A 19,331-nucleotide genomic window follows, 5' to 3' on the forward strand; every position below is an offset into this window, starting at 1 on the left:
CTCCAGACATCTCTCACTGTCTTCATTCCCCAAGGACCTCTCGATCCCCCCCGCCCCCCGGCGGATCAGTCTCCAACACCAAGTAAGCCTCTCATTGTTTATCCACATCCACCAACTTTTTCTATTCACCTCTGTTTCTGTTGCAGAGCTCCCGGTCTCCCCGCGTTGCTGTTTCCCTCCGGACCTGAGTTCCTGTACATCATAATTCACTGTAACAATAAACCTCTTTAACTGATCTATTCTCTCCTGAGAGTCTTTCTGCATGTAGGTCAGAAATATCCCCAATACGATGACACAATCTGTCCAACTGCCACCTCTTACATCTTTAGAGGAACGGATGACAACTAATTGCTTTAAAAGAGGCTTAATTTCAAAATATTATAAGTGGCTCTTATCTGGCTCTTCGGAAATGTCAGTGTCCAAAATTGAATTATGAAAAGTGGAGCTGAATTTAATATTTCAGAAGAAGAGTCGGAAATTGTATGTCTTAAAGTGCAAAAACATAAATAAATAAATACCAGCTTAAAATTACTTCAATACAATTGGTCAAGGGCTGCACGGTGGCACAGTTGGTATCACTGTTGCCTTGCAGCAAGAAGGTTCTGGGTTTGATTCCCATCCAGGGGTCTTTCTGCATGGAGTTTGCATGTTCTCCCCGTGCATGCGTGGGTTCTCACCGAGTACTCTGGCTTCCTCCCACAGTCCAAAGACATGACTGTTAGGTTAATTGGTCACTCTAAATTGCCCTTAGGTGTGTGAATGAGTGTGTGCATGGTTGTATGTGTGTTGCCCTGCGATGGACTGGCGACCTGTCCAGGGTGTACCCTGCCTCTCGCCCATAGACTGCTGGAGATAGGCACCAGCTTCCCCGTGACCCACTATGGAATAAGCGGTAGAAAATGACTGACTGACAATTGGTCAATGCAAACATATGTAACTCTGGTAAGATTGAATAAATATAATAATAAAATACCTGATACTTCAAATTTAGAGTTGATAGAGGAAAACTTGTTCCACTGTGCTTGGGAATGTGATACAATTAAGAATTTCTGGAAGAAAGTGCTGAATAAATTAAAAGAAGTTTGTCTATAAACATGTGCTTCGATGCAATGATGATATTATTACACCTGTACCCTAAAAATTATCAGGTGAGATCTCATCAAATTAAGTTTATAGATTTTGCAGTGCTGCAGGCCTAAAGGATGATAGCTCATAACTGGAAAAGAATCGAACTCCCCACAATCAGTGCTTGGATTACTGTAATAACACAATGTATGGCGATGGAGAGAATAACATATTATTTTAAAAATGAAATGGATGTTTATGAAATATGGAATCCTTTTGTGGTTTTTATGAAAAGCTTTGACAGTGTGCATTCAATAATGGAATCACAAATCTAACTATAAGAAAAATGGGTTCAAATAAAATAAAATGTATATATATATATATATATATATATATATATATATATATATATGTAATATAAGGTACTTTCATGTATAAGTAATTTCTGATTTAAAAAAAAACATTATTTATACTTTTATTTTTTTAAATGTGTTTACTTTGTTGCTGAAAAGGATGTTATGTTGTGCAGATGGGAGGGAAGGGTGAAAATTCAAATTATTAATAATTATTAATCTGTTTAATGTTTTTTTCTCTGTGTAATAAAATAATAAAGAAACTAGTTTGATCAGCAAAAACAGGAAGCTACTCGGTTTAAACTATATTCAAAAATGAAGAGAAGAGAAGGGAAAGAAACTATCTATATTATGCATCAAAACCCAACATTACAAAGGAGGCCTCAGGTTTCACCTATAGTACAGCCACTGACAAATGGTGGTATCATCAGTGGCCTTAATATCCCTGTGTGTGACCCTAATGGCCCTATTAGTGTGATTATTCTGATTACAATTCATAAGTCTGATACTTCCAATTTATGTTCTGTACTGATGAAGCTTTTACAATGGGTTGACCTGTGAGCACTGACCTTTCTGTTTGTTTTTCTAGCTGTCTTGAACTTGGACAACAACGTAGTGGACATGGAAACCCTGCAAGCACTTTATGAAAATGTGAGTTGCTGACAGACAATGCCTGCATTCAGGTTATGATGGCTTGTCCAGTCAACCACTGATCAACTCTTGAAGCCTTATTGATCCTATCTGTAAACCAGTTTATGCATTTTAGTTCCAGATCTGTTTTTCTATTCCTTATGTAAACCTTGTCTGAAAACATCTGGGATGGATTTCCAGCCCTGGGCATGATTTTTAATCAATGAAAATCATGAAAAAGTATTAGTCACTTGTTAAATGTTGAAAGCCTTGAAAAATTTAGGTCCCACTGGTGCAGACCAAAAACCTCAACTGCTAAGGATAAAGCTGATGTTAGACTATTTAACTTTTACTACATCTGTTACATCCAGTGGGAGCCCTTGTTGATATAGTGTACAGAGATACAGTGAAATATTACATTCTTTACATTCTTTAGGCTTTTCCTTCAGCAATTTTCCTCACAAAACAACATTTCTCTAAATAAATGCCATCCAACGTTCCTAAAGGGCAGAAAGCTGATTGGTTACACAAACCTTCCTGATGCCCGCTTGGAAAAAGGAGAGTAAACATTTTTCAGTTCTATGGGGTAACAATATAATTGATTAGGCATTTACAAAGTTCTAAATTTATTTAAATTACACCTTAAGAATATGAAGCCACACATAAGATTCCACTATGTGTTTCTATATATAAAGCAAGCAAATCCAAAAACCCTACATCTGGACATTTAATGTGGGTGTGCTTTCATAATACTGTACTCTCATTTCTAAAGGCATCAACAATGAAGCAAAATTTGGTCTTCAGGTTGGGAGACTGGTCTTCTAGTTGTTCTGTACAATTTTCTTGCATAGTTATTGCTGCTTTTATCCACGAACACAACAATAATACATAAATGTTTTGGCTGTTAAAATGATTATTACATGCTATGAACAGAATCATTCTCCTGTATTTCTCCAACAGAGAGCGCAACAGGAGGAACTTGACAAAATCGAAAAGCACATAAAGTCCTCTAAAGACAAACAGAATGCTAAGCATCTGGATAAACCTGAACAGTGAGTAATTCTCGCACCTATTAAGTTAGTTGTTCCTTGAACATGAGCCATGGACATGTTCTCTGCTCAGATGTGTGAGGAAGAAGTGATCTTACTATGGCTCACCGGCACTTGATAGCTGCTGGTTGTGTTTGGTTATCACGTCTACTGAAACTGGAATCTGATATTAAAATCTTTTAAACCTTAAACAACTGACTGACTGAGGTTTTATTGTTATTAAGATGCATGTTTTCTTTATATTTGGTTTGTTGCAGATTCCTCTACCAGCTATCTCTGATACCAGAGTTCTCCAGCAGAGTCTTCTGCATCCTCTTTCAGTCGAGCTTCTCAGAGTGCATGTCTTCAATCACAAAGAAAATCAACACACTGTTAAGGGTATGCAAAGTGAGTAAACCCACATATCAACAACCACGTTACACATTACATGTTTCTATTTTTCAAAAGCTTTGAATAAAAATTGTTCAAGAGTGATTAAGAACATAGGCTTTAGGAATGAAAAACTACATAAATACTAACAGGAAACACAACAGATGTAACTGATCAGGTTAATTACAAGATAACAGAAATAGGATGCGCTGGTGGTGCAATGATAAAAGGCACTACCCAGCCACGAGGCAGCTGTTGTGGGTTCGATGCCCATGCGATCTTTGCTGCATGTCTTTCCCCTCTCTCCAGCTCTTTCCTGTCAACTTATTGTTGAAAACATTAGGAAAGATAAAGTCCACTAAAAAAACATTAAAAGAAACGATAACAGAAATAAATTAAACAAAAAGTTTTAAATTCTTTAGCTTCTTTTTTACATTCAATGTATACATAACCTAATTAAATTTTCAAGTGATTTTTGTCTTTCTTGCTGTTTCTGTATATTGTTTATTGTAAAGGTTTTCCATCTAGACAACATCAGGAAAAGAGATTGCTCCACTGCCTCATTGTCTTTTGTCTTTGGATTTTGACAGGTTCTGCAGGACAATGCTTCGGTAAAGAAGATTCTAGGCCTGGTTCTGGCATTTGGTAATTTCATGAATGGTGGGAATCGAACAAGAGGTCAAGCTGATGGATTCAGTCTTGACATCTTGCCAAAACTCAAAGATGTCAAAAGCAATGTGAGTAAAGGAATTATTTTCTGTTAAAAGTGTGTCTTCCAATTTAAAATCACATTTGGGCCTCTTGATTTGTGCAAAAGTCCTAAAACACCTTGCGATTGTTACATTGGTTATTTTTGTTTTTAAGTGAGGTTTATCAATAGTTCTTCCAGTTTTTCAGCATATTGATTGTAAATAAATGGCTTAACTTTTGTTGACACAATGCGGACAATTTAGCAAAAACCCAAAAAGTCACAAATCCTGATTCATCTTTTGTAAAAGTAAAGATTTTTTACCATTACTATTATGTTATTATTTGCATAACAAACTTTCAGAATAATCCCATTAGTTTACAGTGATTGACGTAACTGCATATGAATGTAAGAGGGTGGATGGAAAATAATATATTTTCATTTAACTGTTTTGTGTATTTTCTTCTGTCTTATTTGACATAATTAGACCTGCAAATGTTTATATATCAGTATAAGCCATGCTCCATTCTGAAACAGTGTGATATGGATAGTGCAAAGAGAAAAAAATCAACAATAACTGCAAATTTTAAAGGATTTGAAGGTACCCCTGCAAGCAATCTGGAAGATCGAATAGAGACAAGAGTAAATTCAATTCAATTCAATTCAAAGATACTTTATTGATCCCCGAGGGGAAATTAGAATTCCAGTACAACCCATCCAAACATACATCATGACACAAGACAAGGGGGGACGGGTCACCGAGGCTTTGCTGCCCACTCACAGGCGCTGCCCTTGTTAGATGAGAAAAGAGGCCACATTAGGAAAGTAGAGGAAAAAAATCATATTTCACACTTTATCCTTAGCAGGATACAGTTTGAGATTGCAAAAAACCTCAGCACAAAGAAGCAACAAGTTGACAAAACAACATCATGCTGGGAACGATGGAGGTGGTGTGAGGGGGTGCATATGTTTATCTTGAGCATGTGTGTGTGCGTAAGTGATTGTGTGCAAGTAAGTCCGTGAAGCACTGTCACAGAGGCCATTGTCCTTGATGGTTCGTTGGAATGTTCATCAACCAGCCACAAAGTTCTGAGGAGGTCCACAGGTGTCCTCAGGGAAGGGAGGGGGCAGAGGGAGCACAGCGTCATGTTTACATAACTTCCAGGAGAAGTTGAAGATAGCCAGCCATCAAGGCCGTGCAGGGGAGCCAGATTCAGAAAAACAATAATTATTTGGGTTAGGCTGACTCTTAATTTTCCGTCAGCCTTGAGAGTCTCGCTGGTGCTTCTCAAAGGCAAATCCAAATAGACAAATTCCTGGTCTTTCTGCCAGATCCGAGCGAACAACTTTCTCCAAGATTTATCCCATTTCACCCCTGAGTCCAGGAACCGCAACCTGCCTGCGATCCTAAGGATCACATCCAGTCTGCGATTCAGCTCATGTAACATTTCAGTCTGAGTGCTGATCGCCCTGAAGATCCCATCACACGTGCCAGGCAGCCTTACAATAGCCAGAACAGCTGCTGACACTCCGAATTTCTCGATATGCCAGGTAACCGCTGACTCCAAAAAGCAGAAATCCTGATATCAAACATCCAATTATATACACATCTTCCACATCCTCGACTGACATTATCGACAAACACACAATCCTCCACTTCCAGGAGTCCATTGTGTATCCAGAGAAAAACGTCCAGTCCGGACAAGTTGGTCTCTCCTTCACCCTGTCTTCTCCTCAAGAAAATTTGATCAATTGCATTGAGAGACCAGCTGACCAAATCCATAACTCAGAATTTGGAAGATATGCAAAAAGAAGCTCCAAAGACAAGACACAGAGCTGAAGCAGGGCAGATATGGGAGGGGGTGGGAGACAGAGAAAAAGCGTCCTCCTCCACTGAGAGCAGAAAGAAACAGTGTGATATGGATAGTGCAAAGCACTGATTATCACCTCTCAGGCAGCACTGCAGATTATACACACTAATTAACACACCCTATTGTGTAAAGTTCTTCATTCAACTCAAAGGCCCAGGCCTGGGATTCATATTACAAGAAATATACAGGTCCTTCTCAAAATATTAGCATATTGTGATAAAGTTCATTATTTTCCATAATGTCATGATGAAAATTTGACATTCATATATTTTAGATTCATTGCACACTAACTGAAATATTTCAGGTCTTTTATTGTCTTAATACGGATGATTTTGGCATACAGCTCATGAAAACCCCAAATTCCTATCTCACAAAATTAGCATATTTCATCCAACCAATAAAAGAAAAGTGTTTTTAATACAAAAAACGTCAACCTTCAAATAATCATGTACAGTTATGCACTCAATACTTGGTCGGGAATCCTTTTGCAGAAATGACTGCTTCAATGCGGCGTGGCATGGAGGCAATCAGCCTGTGGCACTGCTGAGGTCTTATGGAGGCCCAGGATGCTTCGATAGCGGCCTTTAGCTCATCCAGAGTATTGGGTCTTGAGTCTCTCAACGTTCTCTTCACAATATCCCACAGATTCTCTATGGGGTTCAGGTCAGGAGAGTTGGCAGGCCAATTGAGCACAGTGATACCATGGTCAGTAAACCATTTACCAGTGGTTTTGGCACTGTGAGCAGGTGCCAGGTCGTGCTGAAAAATGAAATCTTCATCTCCATAAAGCTTTTCAGCAGATGGAAGCATGAAGTGCTCCAAAATCTCCTGATAGCTAGCTGCATTGACCCTGCCCTTGATAAAACACAGTGGACCAACACCAGCAGCTGACACGGCACCCCAGACCATCACTGACTGTGGGTACTTGACACTGGACTTCTGGCATTTTGGCATTTCCTTCTCCCCAGTCTTCCTCCAGACTCTGGCACCTTGATTTCCGAATGACATGCAGAATTTGCTTTCATCCGAAAAAAGTACTTTGGAACACTGAGCAACAGTCCAGTGCTGCTTCTCTGTAGCCCAGGTCAGGCGCTTCTGCCGCTGTTTCTGGTTCAAAAGTGGCTTGACCTGGGGAATGCGGCACCTGTAGCCCATTTCCTGCACACACCTGTGCACAGTGGCTCTGGATGTTTCTACTCCAGACTCAGTCCACTGTTTCCGCAGGTCCCCCAAGGTCTGGAATCGGCCCTTCTCCACAATCTTTCTCAGGGTCCGGTCACCTCTTCTCGTTGTGCAGCGTTTTCTGCCACACTTTTTCCTTCCCACAGACTTCCCACTGAGGTGCCTTGATACAGCACTCTGGGAACAGCCTATTCGTTTTAGAAATTTCTTTCTGTGTCTTACCCTCTTGCTTGAGGGTGTCAATAGTGGCCTTCTGGACAGCAGTCAGGTCGGCAGTCTTACCCATGATTGGGGTTTTGAGTGATGAACCAGGCTGGGAGTTTTAAAGGCCTCAGGAATCTTTTGCAGGTGTTTAGAGTTAACTCGTTGATTCAGATGATTAGGTTCATAGCTCGTTTAGAGACCCTTTTAATGATATGCTAATTTTGTGAGATAGGAATTTTGGGTTTTCATGAGCTGTATGCCAAAATCATCCGTATTAAGACAATAAAAGACCTGAAATATTTCAGTTAGTGTGCAATGAATCTAAAATATATGAATGTTAAATTTTCATCATGACATTATGGAAAATAATGAACTTCATCACAATATGCTAATATTTTGAGAAGGACCTGTATATAGGGAGCGGGAAACTGTTGTTGTCAAAAACTGAAATGCTTTTGTAAAGGACTTGATGCAGTGCTGCTGTGAAAAGCAGGAATCTAAGGACACTCAATAAAGGAAAATGGCAGCCTGACTGAAAACAAAAATGGCAAGAAATACAGGCAGGCCTGGTGACAGGTTTGCCAGGTCCCAGGACAGCACAGTCTATAACTGGCATGACTGACTGAGGGTTTGAGAAGACAGAAACACAGAAGCACTGATCCAGGTATACGTTTTATGTTAAAAAGTCCACCTTTAGAATTTACCTGATTAAACTTTCATAGTTTGAAAACTATGAAAAAGTAGTATAAAAAAGAGGCCCCAAAGGGTCAGGGGCCTCTTTTTCAGCTAAAGTCACAAGAAAGACTCAACATCAGCTTGTTTCTAAGTCCCATTATAGAATGTTGTTGCACATAGAAATGTTATTTAAAGTAGCATATTTTTATTATGTGGAAAACTAAATGCAATCCACACTGAAAGCCAAAATCTGAACTGACAGTTAACGCATATGTTTAAAATAGTAACAGTTTTGAGTCAGTCTGAACTGGCCAGCTAAAAAATATTCTAAAATGTATTATTTGTAGTGTTTTCTCAACTCTTGTCTAAATGTCACTAATTTTTGTTTTTGTTTTTTCTACTTGTAGGATGGTGCAAAAAGTCTTCTGTCATACATTGTAGCGTACTACCTCAGACACTTTGATGAGGTAAACCTGTTTCCTTGTATTCAGCTCATTAAGCTTATTCTGTCATCTTCTCTCTCATGCATTATGCATTAATGTTACTGTAATGTTTAAAGCTTTTATACAACCTAATGGCTACAGTGCTTTGCAAAAGCCTTCATATCTGCACCACAATATATTTTATTGGAATTTGATGTGATAGATCAACACAAAGTAGGACACAATTGTTAAGTGGAAGGAAATGGAACGATGCCAGATTAAAATGTTTTACAAATAAAAGGTTTAAAAGGTGTGTAGTGCATCTGTATGGATGCCGCATTTCTTTGATTTATATTTGTACTTTATTTTCTCTTCACAATTATGCACTACATTGTGTTTAACACATAAAATCCCAATACAATTAATTGAGCTTTGTGGATGTGCACAGAATATACCGTACAGGCAGATGCTGCATTGCGAACAGAAAAGTTAATAGAAACAATGTGTCAAGAAAATTAATTTATGACTGCTGCCTGCAATGCAAGTCTCTGTTCTGCAGCTTCATAGGTGGTTTCAGCTGGTGATCTTTTAGTTAAATCAGGATGAGACCATTGATACATTGGGTATAGAAGAAAATACCACGGAAATTTTCTTAGTTGTTTCATGTTTTCCACCCAGTGTCCCTACTTGGGGTCATAAGGTCATGATTAGGAAAACAATGGCTATTCTTTTGCAGTAAACTAAATTAAGTCCAGTCGTTATCTTGCTGCTTTCTGAGATCAACAGCTGTTTACCTGATGTTCCTAATTAGATCAACAGGAGGTCATGACCACATTGGTTATGTTATGTTAAAGCTGCACTGGAAAAAAGAGGCTAGGCAGTTGATAAATGCATCCAGTGATGAATGTAAACAACAAAAAATAGATTCAATTAAAAATGTGACAGAAATTCTGTATTTCTTCAAAAGCATCTGGAGACAAAGTCTAGTGAAGAAAGATTGTGCTGGATTTGTTTCGACATTGTTATAGATTTTCCTTATTTTCTTCTAACTTTCTCAGTTTTGACCAACGTTTCCAACCATCAACTCTTGTTGCTGCTATAGGAGTTGTAGCTCTTGATGGATAAACTGGATAAATGTGGAACCCTGCCCTTGTCCTTTCATTTCAAATTTTATCCTTTTTTACACATTAGACTGATAAGTATATAAAATCTTCTCCCACTCAGGATTCCATTTATCTAAGAAAATTACCTTTGTAGCTCTTTAATTGTATATTTTGGAAAGATTAACAGCATAGTCACCTTTTATGCAAATACAGGAAACAACTAATGGACATAAACAATATGTGGTTTTATTGTCTCTAAAGGAGTTTTGTATAAATGAATAATTGACTTGCTTGTTTAAAAATAGGATGTCACACCTGAAATTATTAAATTAATTATGGTTCGCTTTTTCCCTATTCTGAGAGTTCTTTAATCTTTATAGGTCAGAGGTCATGTTATAATTAATCTGTTTGACCTTGAAGACGTTTTAGAAGTTCATAGATCATAACCAATCCAAAACAAATGTCTGGAAAAACTCATCAGATGCATTTCAACACACTACAATATCTATAAAACCTTTGTGTGTTTTTTTCTTCAAAACCCAATTTTTTGATGACCTCCTCTTGATCTAGCAAGGAACATAAGATGAACAGCTGCTGAACTCAAAAAGCAGCAGGAAAAAGACTGAACTTTACTTTGTTTACAATAAAAACATAGCCACTGTTTTTTTATAATCAGGATTTATTACTTCTATCGCCAATTTATTAATTATCTCATCCTGATCTAACTAAAAGACCACCTGTTAAAACTGATGAAGCTGTGGACATCACATGTTTACTAAAACCAACTCCATTTGTTTTCTGACCTTTGACCTTACTGACTGTAAAACAACATCCACTGTGTTCCTGTCAAAACATTGGAAGGTGGCAGTCCCTAATCAAATTTTTGTCTTTATAAACTAAGTTAAAAAAATAAAATTTCTTACAGTGTTATCAAATAGTAACATAATCTGTGCATCCTGGATTATTATTTGACATTTCTTCTTCCTTGTTGTTAATCTTTTATACTGTTTAGTATAAATGTGTGTTGATCAACAGGATGCTGGGAAGGAGACATCTGTGTTTCCTCTTCCTGAGCCTCACGACCTGTTCCAGGTTTCACAGATGAAGTTCGAAGATTTTCAGAAGGAGTTGATTCGGCTCCGGAAGGACCTCAGAGGTAACACACACACACACGCTTACTATTGCTTTTAATGGAAGAAAACAAGTAATAAGACAGTAAACCCAAGCTCAGTTAATACTGAATAATAAATATAAAGAAGGAGACAAATAAATCCAGATGCTAGAGTCCAGTCATAATCAGAGGATCTGAAACGGTGTTTAAGGCTTCCTGTTCTCTCATCAGAAGCTGTGATGGAAACCAGATGTCTGGTTAGACTGCATAAGTGTTCTCACAGGATATGTTAGAAACATGCATAACATATCAGCATGTTACATCATCAATAGAGGAACACCATGAAAATGTAATTTTATTAATAATAAATGCTGTTTGAATAACCCTAATGTTTGACCTTTTTTAGCATGTACATCGGAAGTGGAGAAGGTCTGCAAGGTGTCAGATGAAAATTACTTGCAGCCTTTCAAAGAGAAAATGGAGGAGTTTCTTGCACAAGGTAATTGACCAAAGCTGTAACTCTATGAAGCAGACGGGATTAGGTCCTATCAGGAGGGACCTTTGTTCATTTTTTAGCTGATTGGTGCTTTTGCAAGAGCCTTTCAGCAGAAGCCAGGCTTTCAATGGTTCCTACAAGCATATATAACAGGGTGAATAGCAAAGAAGGACATAAAGAGGGAGGATGTTTCATTTACAGTGAAACCAAGTTCTGTTTGTATGGTATATTCTCTGAGGTGTGAGAAGGACCAGCGCTCTTTACACATCAGCAACAACATTTTGTAGAAACAATCATCTGATCTTCAAAGTAAATAAAACAAAGGAGATGACTGTAGATTTTAAGAGAAACGGGTATAAGTCAAACACTATTTCATGGAAGAAGAGGTGGAGGTGGTGGAGGAGTATAAATACCTTGATGTTCAACTGGACAACAGACTGGAGTAGAGATGCAACTGTGAAGCCGTCTACAAGAAGGAACAGAACAGACTGTACTTCTGAAAAAAGCTTAGGTCCTTCAGTATATCCAGCAAGATGCTGCATATCTTCTATAAAGGCTTGTCTTAGTGAGTTATATGATACAAGATTATAGTAGCATATACCATAATCAGATCAGTACGCGCTTGTGTTCATTCAAAGGACGGTACAAATGTGTTTGTGTGATCCTAGGTGACTTTTATTGTGTTACCACAACATATAAACAAACTGAATGAAATTTAATTAATTTCATTAAACTATCTCCCCTTTGTTAGCTAAAAGTGAACTGGAGACCCTAGAAGCTCAACTCAGCAGCACTCACAAACTGTAAGACCAGTCTTTTCTGTTTTCTTGTTTCTTTGTTTAACACTCACTGATGGATTAGTTTCCTACATATTACTGTAGTTACAATGTATTTTGTATTTAAAAAAATAAATCTTATTTTTATACAAAATCTTTATTTAGTCAAAAAGACGTATCTTGGAACTGTAGTTATATTTGTAATTAATGACATTGTGAATGTGCATTTGCTTTGTTTTAGGTTCCTGGAGCTCACAATGTTCTTTTCAGTGAAGCCCAAAGCAGGAGAAAAGGAGGTTTCTCCCAACACTTTATTTTCCGTCTGGCATGATTTCTCCTCCGATTTCAAGGACCAGTGGAAAAAAGAGAACAAAACTATTCTCAAGGAAAGGTGAGATACCTGCTCCTCCACAGCCACAACTCTTTGTTTCTTCAGTGCTTCATTCTTTACCTCCATTCCTGTCTTTCTTTGTTCTCTCTTATCCTGTTCATGTATTTTAATTTTCTATGTATTTTATTTTCTTTGTTGCCATTTTTTATCATATGAAAGTTTTTCACTACTCAGATGGTAAAAATTGTAAAAATGTATTGAAACCCAAGACAAACAGGATCATGACTGTAACATTGTACATTGCCACAGTATTTACAGTAAATAAATGGATCTGGGTTCCAATTAGGCCCGTTTGTCAGATCAGAAGAACCTTTTGAAAATAACCTTAAGGCAGGTATTAAACATACTATTCTTAAGCCCACATTAAAATGTTTTATTTGGTCAAAACTGTTGAGCTAGCTTGAACCAGTTTTCCATATGAACTTTTGATTGTTCGTGCTTCTTAATGCGTTTGGAGAGATGCTTCTAGTCAGTTTGTCCTGACTGTGTCCACATTAAATCACATTTGACACTTTTAAAAAGAATGTTGGGAAAACAGAAAAGTACAATGGCTATTTCACACTGGTCAGCCACGACTTGCACTTGAACCAACTCTTGCAAAAACTCCGGTTGTAGACCTTATTTTTCTGCATGGTCTGCTGGTAATGTTGGGCTTGTCGGGTCCCATCTCCTTAACCGAGATTTTCTCCTCCACTGTCTTTCTTGCCAACGGGTAGATTTTAAGGATCTCACCGATTTCAGTGGAAGCTGCGACTTGCTTGTTAAGTTCGCCATCACCTATCTGATTGATTGCGCCGCGCAAGTGTTTTTTTTAATTTTTTACCTGCGAGGGGCGATATTTTCAGTGCCCCAAAGCCATGATATTCTGCGACACTGATGGGTCATGTATTTATTTATTTGCCCTAGCTACTGCACACAACTGGCTATTCGGCTGCACTGCTGGGGCACTCATGTGCACTCAACAGTGCCCCATGATAGAAACATCTGTGGGAATTCACTGGTGAATAAATGTAAGTAGGTGGGAAATGTGGTTTATATATTTTTCATATTACATAGAGGCACACTGTCATAGATGAGGGTTTATTTGGACCAAAATGCAGAGACAGGCGAGGAGACGGCATGGCGAGCAGAACAATGATTTATTTAAATCCAATCTCTGGCAAGGCAGAAAGCAGACAGGGTGTAACAGGGAGTCTTGCAGGAGTCCAGGTCTGACGTAGACGAAGGGAAGGTGACGCAAGGAAGTTGACGCAAACAAACCAGCAAAGGAAAACAAACCAACCAATATACAGAGGAAAATGAATGTGGAACAAAGCCAGGTAATCAACGGAACTAGGGACAGGTGTGACATGGCAAGCAGGGAGGCTGAACGACAGGTGAAACTAATACAAAACTAAACCACGGGAGCAGGGACTAATTAACAAACTCAGAGAAACAGAGCTAAGAAAACTAAAACAACCTAAGATATAAGAACCTGGCAAATAAGAATCAACAAAAGACACCATAAAGGAAACCCTAACTAAAAAGTAAACAAACCCAAACAAACACTGACTGAAACTAACTGGGAAGGGAGCAGAGAAAAGCGAAGACTAGAATAAATGCAAATCAAAACGTAAACAATAAGTGGAACTAAGTATAGTGGCAAACAATAACTACAAGCTAACCTATAGAAGGAACTGAAACAATAGAAACCAGTACGGGCAACTAAACTAGGGATAAGGCTGGGAAGACCTACAAACATAAAAGGGAAACGAATACTGAGTAAATAATAATTGAAGGGGAACAAATGACAACAGGAGGAAGAACAGGGCAAATAAACTATTAAACTAGAAGAGTGCAGCAATAACAAATAACCTAACAATAAACAAACACAGAGACACTAAACGGGATACTAAACTAGAGAACCCAAGGAAGCAAGAGAACTGTAATAATAATAATAATAATCAAGAGAACACCATTCTAAGTAATAAATAAATGAGAACGCAACCACCAAAGGAACTATGGGCGAGGGGAGAAAGAACCTACTAAAACTAGGAGACAGAAGAGAGAACAAAACTATTAGGAAACAGAAGGAAATAAACAAACATAACTACTAAACCCCAAAAAATACAAACACGTAACTGAAAACTAAACAAACACAAAAACACGACAAAGTCTGGTTCTGGTTCTGCTGGAGGTTTCTTTCTGTTAAAAGGGAGTTTTCCTCTCCACTGTCACTACATGCATGCTCAGTATGAGGGATTGCTACAAAGTCAACGCCAGTGACTGTCCACTCTCTCTACATGCTCATCCAGGAGGAGGGAATACTGCAAGTCACTGACTGGATGCAATCTGCTGGGTTTCCTTAGATAGAAAAACTTTTTATCCAATTTGAATAAAAAGCTAACTATGACTGTACTGTTCAATGGTTAGGATTAACTGGAAAGTATGTACCTGACTTGAAATCTGTATTATTTGATTGAACTGACTTAGCCCATTTTAAAGTTACCCACCTTCCACACAATGCAACAGGAAACAACACTCTCCAATTATTTTTACCTCCGTCTTCTTCCCTCCATGTTGGATGGAGTAAGGGGGAGTCAGGTTTAGCCTAAACCGGCTCAGTTATGGTTGAGGTGCAAACACATCCTCCATTTCTGCTACCTGTGCGACACGTTCTGTTTTCCAAAGGTTATAATCAGTCTGACAGAGAGAGGTACCCCCAATCCTTGTGGTTTTTTGTATAACAATGGCCACCAGTGGGCTCTAGATGGACAAACTTTATCAGTGTATTATTTTACTTAGTACCCCTACACATAGCCCATTCTAAAATGGCCAAACTAACACTCAGTAGTTTATTCTTACCTCCCCAACAACCCTACACCATTCCAGACCCTTTATGAACAGCCTTGAGATGACATGTGTCGTGAATTGGCGCTATATAAATAAAACTGAATTGAATTGAATGCAAGATTAACTAATCACAAAGCCCCTAATCAAATAGATTAATTTCTTTCAAGTCCCACCCAAATCTCTCTCTCTCTCTCTCTCTCTCTCTCTATTTATTGCAGTTACATGCTTTCCTGTTATTGAGCAACTTTAATCCAAATGCACTCAAACTTTTCTATTTTTTATTTGTGAAAAACCGTGTATTACTATTTTTCCACCTTACTGTCATGCATTTTTTTGTGTTGGTCTGTCACAAAAAATACCAACAAACAAATTTTATGGTTGCAATGTAAAAACGTGAAAATGTTTAGGGGTAGGATTGTTTTTGCTAGTCACTGTACTTATTTTCACTCTAACATTTGTGTTTTGCAGGTTAAAAGCAGCAGAAGAATCTTTCAGACAAGCCAAGGAGAAGACTTCCTACAGTGTTAAACCTAAACATGCTTCAGGCATTGTAAGTTTCCTTGAAAATGTTCTGGTTTATGAACATTTTCAACAGATTTAACAGCACACTGTGGTGCTCTCGGTTTCACATTAATTGACATGTACAAAAGAAATTTGCTTGAATCCATACTTACCCACCCTCCAGCATCAGATTTTTTTGTGCGTTCAGTTTTCTTGATTTAAAAATGTGCCATATTTTTGCAGTAAACTCATGCAAATCTTTGTACATGAGGCCCTTGATGTAGCATCTGTAGGAAAAAACAGAGACATCCAGTAATTTTCAGCACAAACCAGACAAATTACATGAATGCATATATGTAGAGTAGTGGAAAAAAGTTGAAGGGTGAGGAAAAGTGGTCAATAAAATCTCTAGCAGCCTAAGCCTTTAACATCAATTAACCACGACATAGATAGCTCAGTCTAACCTTAGACACTCTAACTATTAACTTTTTGAAAAATTAACATTTAAACCCTAGTCTTATAAGTGTACAGGATGTCTGCCTCACAGACAAAAACTGCGAGATGGGTCCAGAAAAGAGGGACCTGATGACTGAAAGATTTGCCTTACATGCCAAATTCTTTCAATAATGATCTTCCGTAGAGCTGTTTCAGTGTTATGATCATCTGTGAAACATGACAAAAATTCTTCAAACATCTTATTACAGTATAAATGCTCGCTCACACAACCGAATTGTCCGACACAGGTACACTTTGGAGAGCAAGTATTTGATACACTTTTGCAGGTTTTCCCACTTGCAAAGCATGTAGAAGTCTATATATATATATATATATATATATATATATATATATATATATATATATATATATATTTTTTTTTTATCATAGGTACTCTTCAACTGTGAGTGATGGAATCCAAAACAAAAATCCAGAAAATCACATTCATTTTGAATATCATTGTATTGCATAAGTATTTGATCACCTACAAACCAGTAAGAATTTCGGCTCTCACAGAACTGTTAGTTCTTCTTTAAGAAGCCCTCCTCTTCTTTACTCATTACCTGTGTTGACTGAACCTGTTTGAACTCGTTATCTGTATAGAAGACACCTGTCCACACACTCAGTCAAACAAATTCCAACCTCTCCTGGCTGGGAGGCTGGGATGGGCTACAGGAAAATAGCCAAGCAGCTTGGTGAGAAGAAAACAACTGTTGGTGCAATTCTAAGAAAATGGAAAAGTTCAAGATGACGGTCAATCTCCCTCAGTCTGGGGCTCCATGGAAGATCTCACCTCGTGGGGCATCAATGATCATGAGGAAGGTGAGGGATCAGCCCAGAACTACACAGCAGGGCCTAGTGAATGACCTGAAGAGAGCTGGGACCACAGTCTCAAAGCAGACCATTAGTAACACACTATGCTGTCATGGATTAAAATCCTGCAGCGGAAGCAAGGTCCCCCTGCTCAAGCCAGCGCATGTCCAGGGCCGTCTGAAGTTTGCCAGTGACCATCTGGATGATCCAGAAGAGGAATGGGAGAAGTTCATGTGGTCTGATGAGACAAAAATAGAGCTTTTTGGGCTAAACTCCACACGCCGTGTTTGGAGGTAGAAGAAGGATGAGTACAACCCCAAGAACACCATCCCTACCATGAAGCATAGAGGTGGAAACATCATTCTTTGGCGATGCTTTTCTGCAAAGGGGACAGGACGACTGCACCGTAATGAGGGGAGGATGGATGGGGCCATGTATCAGGAGATCTTAACCAACCTCCTTCCCTCAGTAAGGGCGTTGAAGATGGGTCGTGGCTGGGTCGTCCAGCATGACAATGACCCGAAGCACACAGCCAGGGCAACTAAGGAGTGGCTCCATAAGAAGCATCTCAAGGTCCTGGGATGGCCTAGCCAGTCTCCAGACCTGAACCCAATCGAAAATCTTTGGAGGGACCTGAAAGTCCTTATTGCCCAGCGACAACCCCGAAACCTGAAGGATCTGGAGAAGGTCTGTATAGAGGAGTGGTCTAAAATCACTGCTGCAGTGTGTGCAAACCATGTCAAGAACTACAGAAAACATCTGCTATCTGGAACTGCAAACAAAGGTTTCTGTTCCAAATATTACGTTTTGTTTTTCTGAGCAGCTAAACAAAAGGACGGCCCAACACAAAACACCCAGCTTATTGGGTCAAGTCTCAGCGGGTCATTTATATCTCAAGGACAAGGGACACTCCCATGAAGACACATTTAGACAGGGAAGACAGGCGGTCTCTATAAAGGAGTGAAAGAAGCCACCTTTGTTAAACATGAAAAACCAACATTAAACAAAAGTGGAGGCCTCAGGTTTAATCTTTCCAACACATACAGCACAGCGTGACCCGTCTCGCTGCTCAGTTTTACAGCCATTCACACCTGGACTCATTTGACTAGAACAGCTCACATGGCATGGTTAGGTGACGATCAGTGACCTTAACAGCCTTATTAGTATGATTGTTCTGACTACAACCTAACAATCATGACAATAGAGGTCAATGGTTAATTTCTAAATTTCAGTTAACTTGTTAAAAATAATTAAGATATGTACGCAGTTAAGTAATAAGACCTGTATATCTTCATCATAGATGTTTACATGTTAGACATCTAATCTACAGCAATTGAATTTTTGAAACAGGAGTTATAACCCGTAGAATCTCCTTTTGTGTAATCTTCTCATCATTTCTGAAGTTTACTCATCATAACTCCTCATTGTTTTTTTCTGCCACATGTGATCCAGAACAAAGAAGTAAAGAGCTGTTACCTATCTCCATCCTGTTGTTTTTGTATGAAATAAATATCATATACTTTTTAGTTGGGTTGTTTTTTTTTTTTTAAATAACTTGACATTATGACAAACCATTTTAATAAGACAATGATATTATGTGAAATGTTGTGTTCTCCCCTACGTTCCTCATTGCATACCTGTTTAGTTTGTTTCCAGGGCTAGACTTTCATCACTAGGAAAGCACAACCACACAAAATATGATAATCAAGAACCAGGAAAGGAAGTCTTGCCTTCTTTAGTTCCTGTTGTTGCAATGATTTCAGTTGTGAACTGATGTTGAGTTAATCACTGCGATGTGTCTTCCACAGAAAGCCAAGCTTGGCATGAAGATATAACATGGATAACCTGCCAGATCATGCAAATAGAACAGGAGGAGATAATGTGGAAAGCAGTGGAATATAAAGCTGAACCCGCTCTGGATGTAGAGTTTGAAGTTCTTTGAATCTTTTCTGCATTTAAATCACTTTTGTCACATCAAGCACTGTTGTTTTATGGTGTTTGACTGATTTTTTTATGTGCTCAACAAACACAATCTATAGTATAAATCAGTTCAGATTTAAACACACAGTCCAACCTATGAGTCTGTAGTTTTCATCTTTACAGTATGTCTAATAATGTGTCACTACTACACACTATTCTAATTAGATACAGTGTAATGGCAGTGAGGACCACCTGTGTTATGTTCTAGATTTGTACAGTGTCTTGCGAAAGTACTCGGCCCCCTTGAACTGGTCAACCTCTTGCCACATTTCAGGCTTCAAACATAAAGATATAAAATTCAAATTTTTTGTGAAGAATCAACAAC

At 38.4% G+C, this 19,331-nt stretch overlaps 1 protein-coding gene across 1 annotated transcript in view; it reads left to right on the top strand.

The window, feature by feature from the left end:
- The window catches only part of fmn2b (formin 2b), a 53,647-nt gene extending 34,554 nt beyond the window's left edge, over positions 1-19,093 (top strand). Inside the window, exons 9-19 of the mRNA XM_047376106.1 lie at positions 2,008-2,069; positions 3,009-3,100; positions 3,355-3,484; positions 4,057-4,203; positions 8,494-8,553; positions 10,647-10,767; positions 11,129-11,221; positions 11,970-12,021; positions 12,236-12,385; positions 15,686-15,767; positions 18,835-19,093. Of these exons, the coding sequence (XP_047232062.1) occupies positions 2,008-2,069; positions 3,009-3,100; positions 3,355-3,484; positions 4,057-4,203; positions 8,494-8,553; positions 10,647-10,767; positions 11,129-11,221; positions 11,970-12,021; positions 12,236-12,385; positions 15,686-15,767; positions 18,835-18,861 (1,016 nt within the window). The 3' untranslated portion in view covers positions 18,862-19,093. The remainder of the gene's footprint in view (positions 1-2,007; positions 2,070-3,008; positions 3,101-3,354; positions 3,485-4,056; positions 4,204-8,493; positions 8,554-10,646; positions 10,768-11,128; positions 11,222-11,969; positions 12,022-12,235; positions 12,386-15,685; positions 15,768-18,834) is intronic.
- The last annotated feature ends 238 nt before the right edge of the window (positions 19,094-19,331 follow it).

The sequence above is a fragment of the Girardinichthys multiradiatus genome, chromosome 10 (genome assembly GCF_021462225.1).
Source record: "Girardinichthys multiradiatus isolate DD_20200921_A chromosome 10, DD_fGirMul_XY1, whole genome shotgun sequence".
In the NCBI taxonomy this organism is placed as follows: Eukaryota; Metazoa; Chordata; class Actinopteri; order Cyprinodontiformes; family Goodeidae; genus Girardinichthys; species Girardinichthys multiradiatus.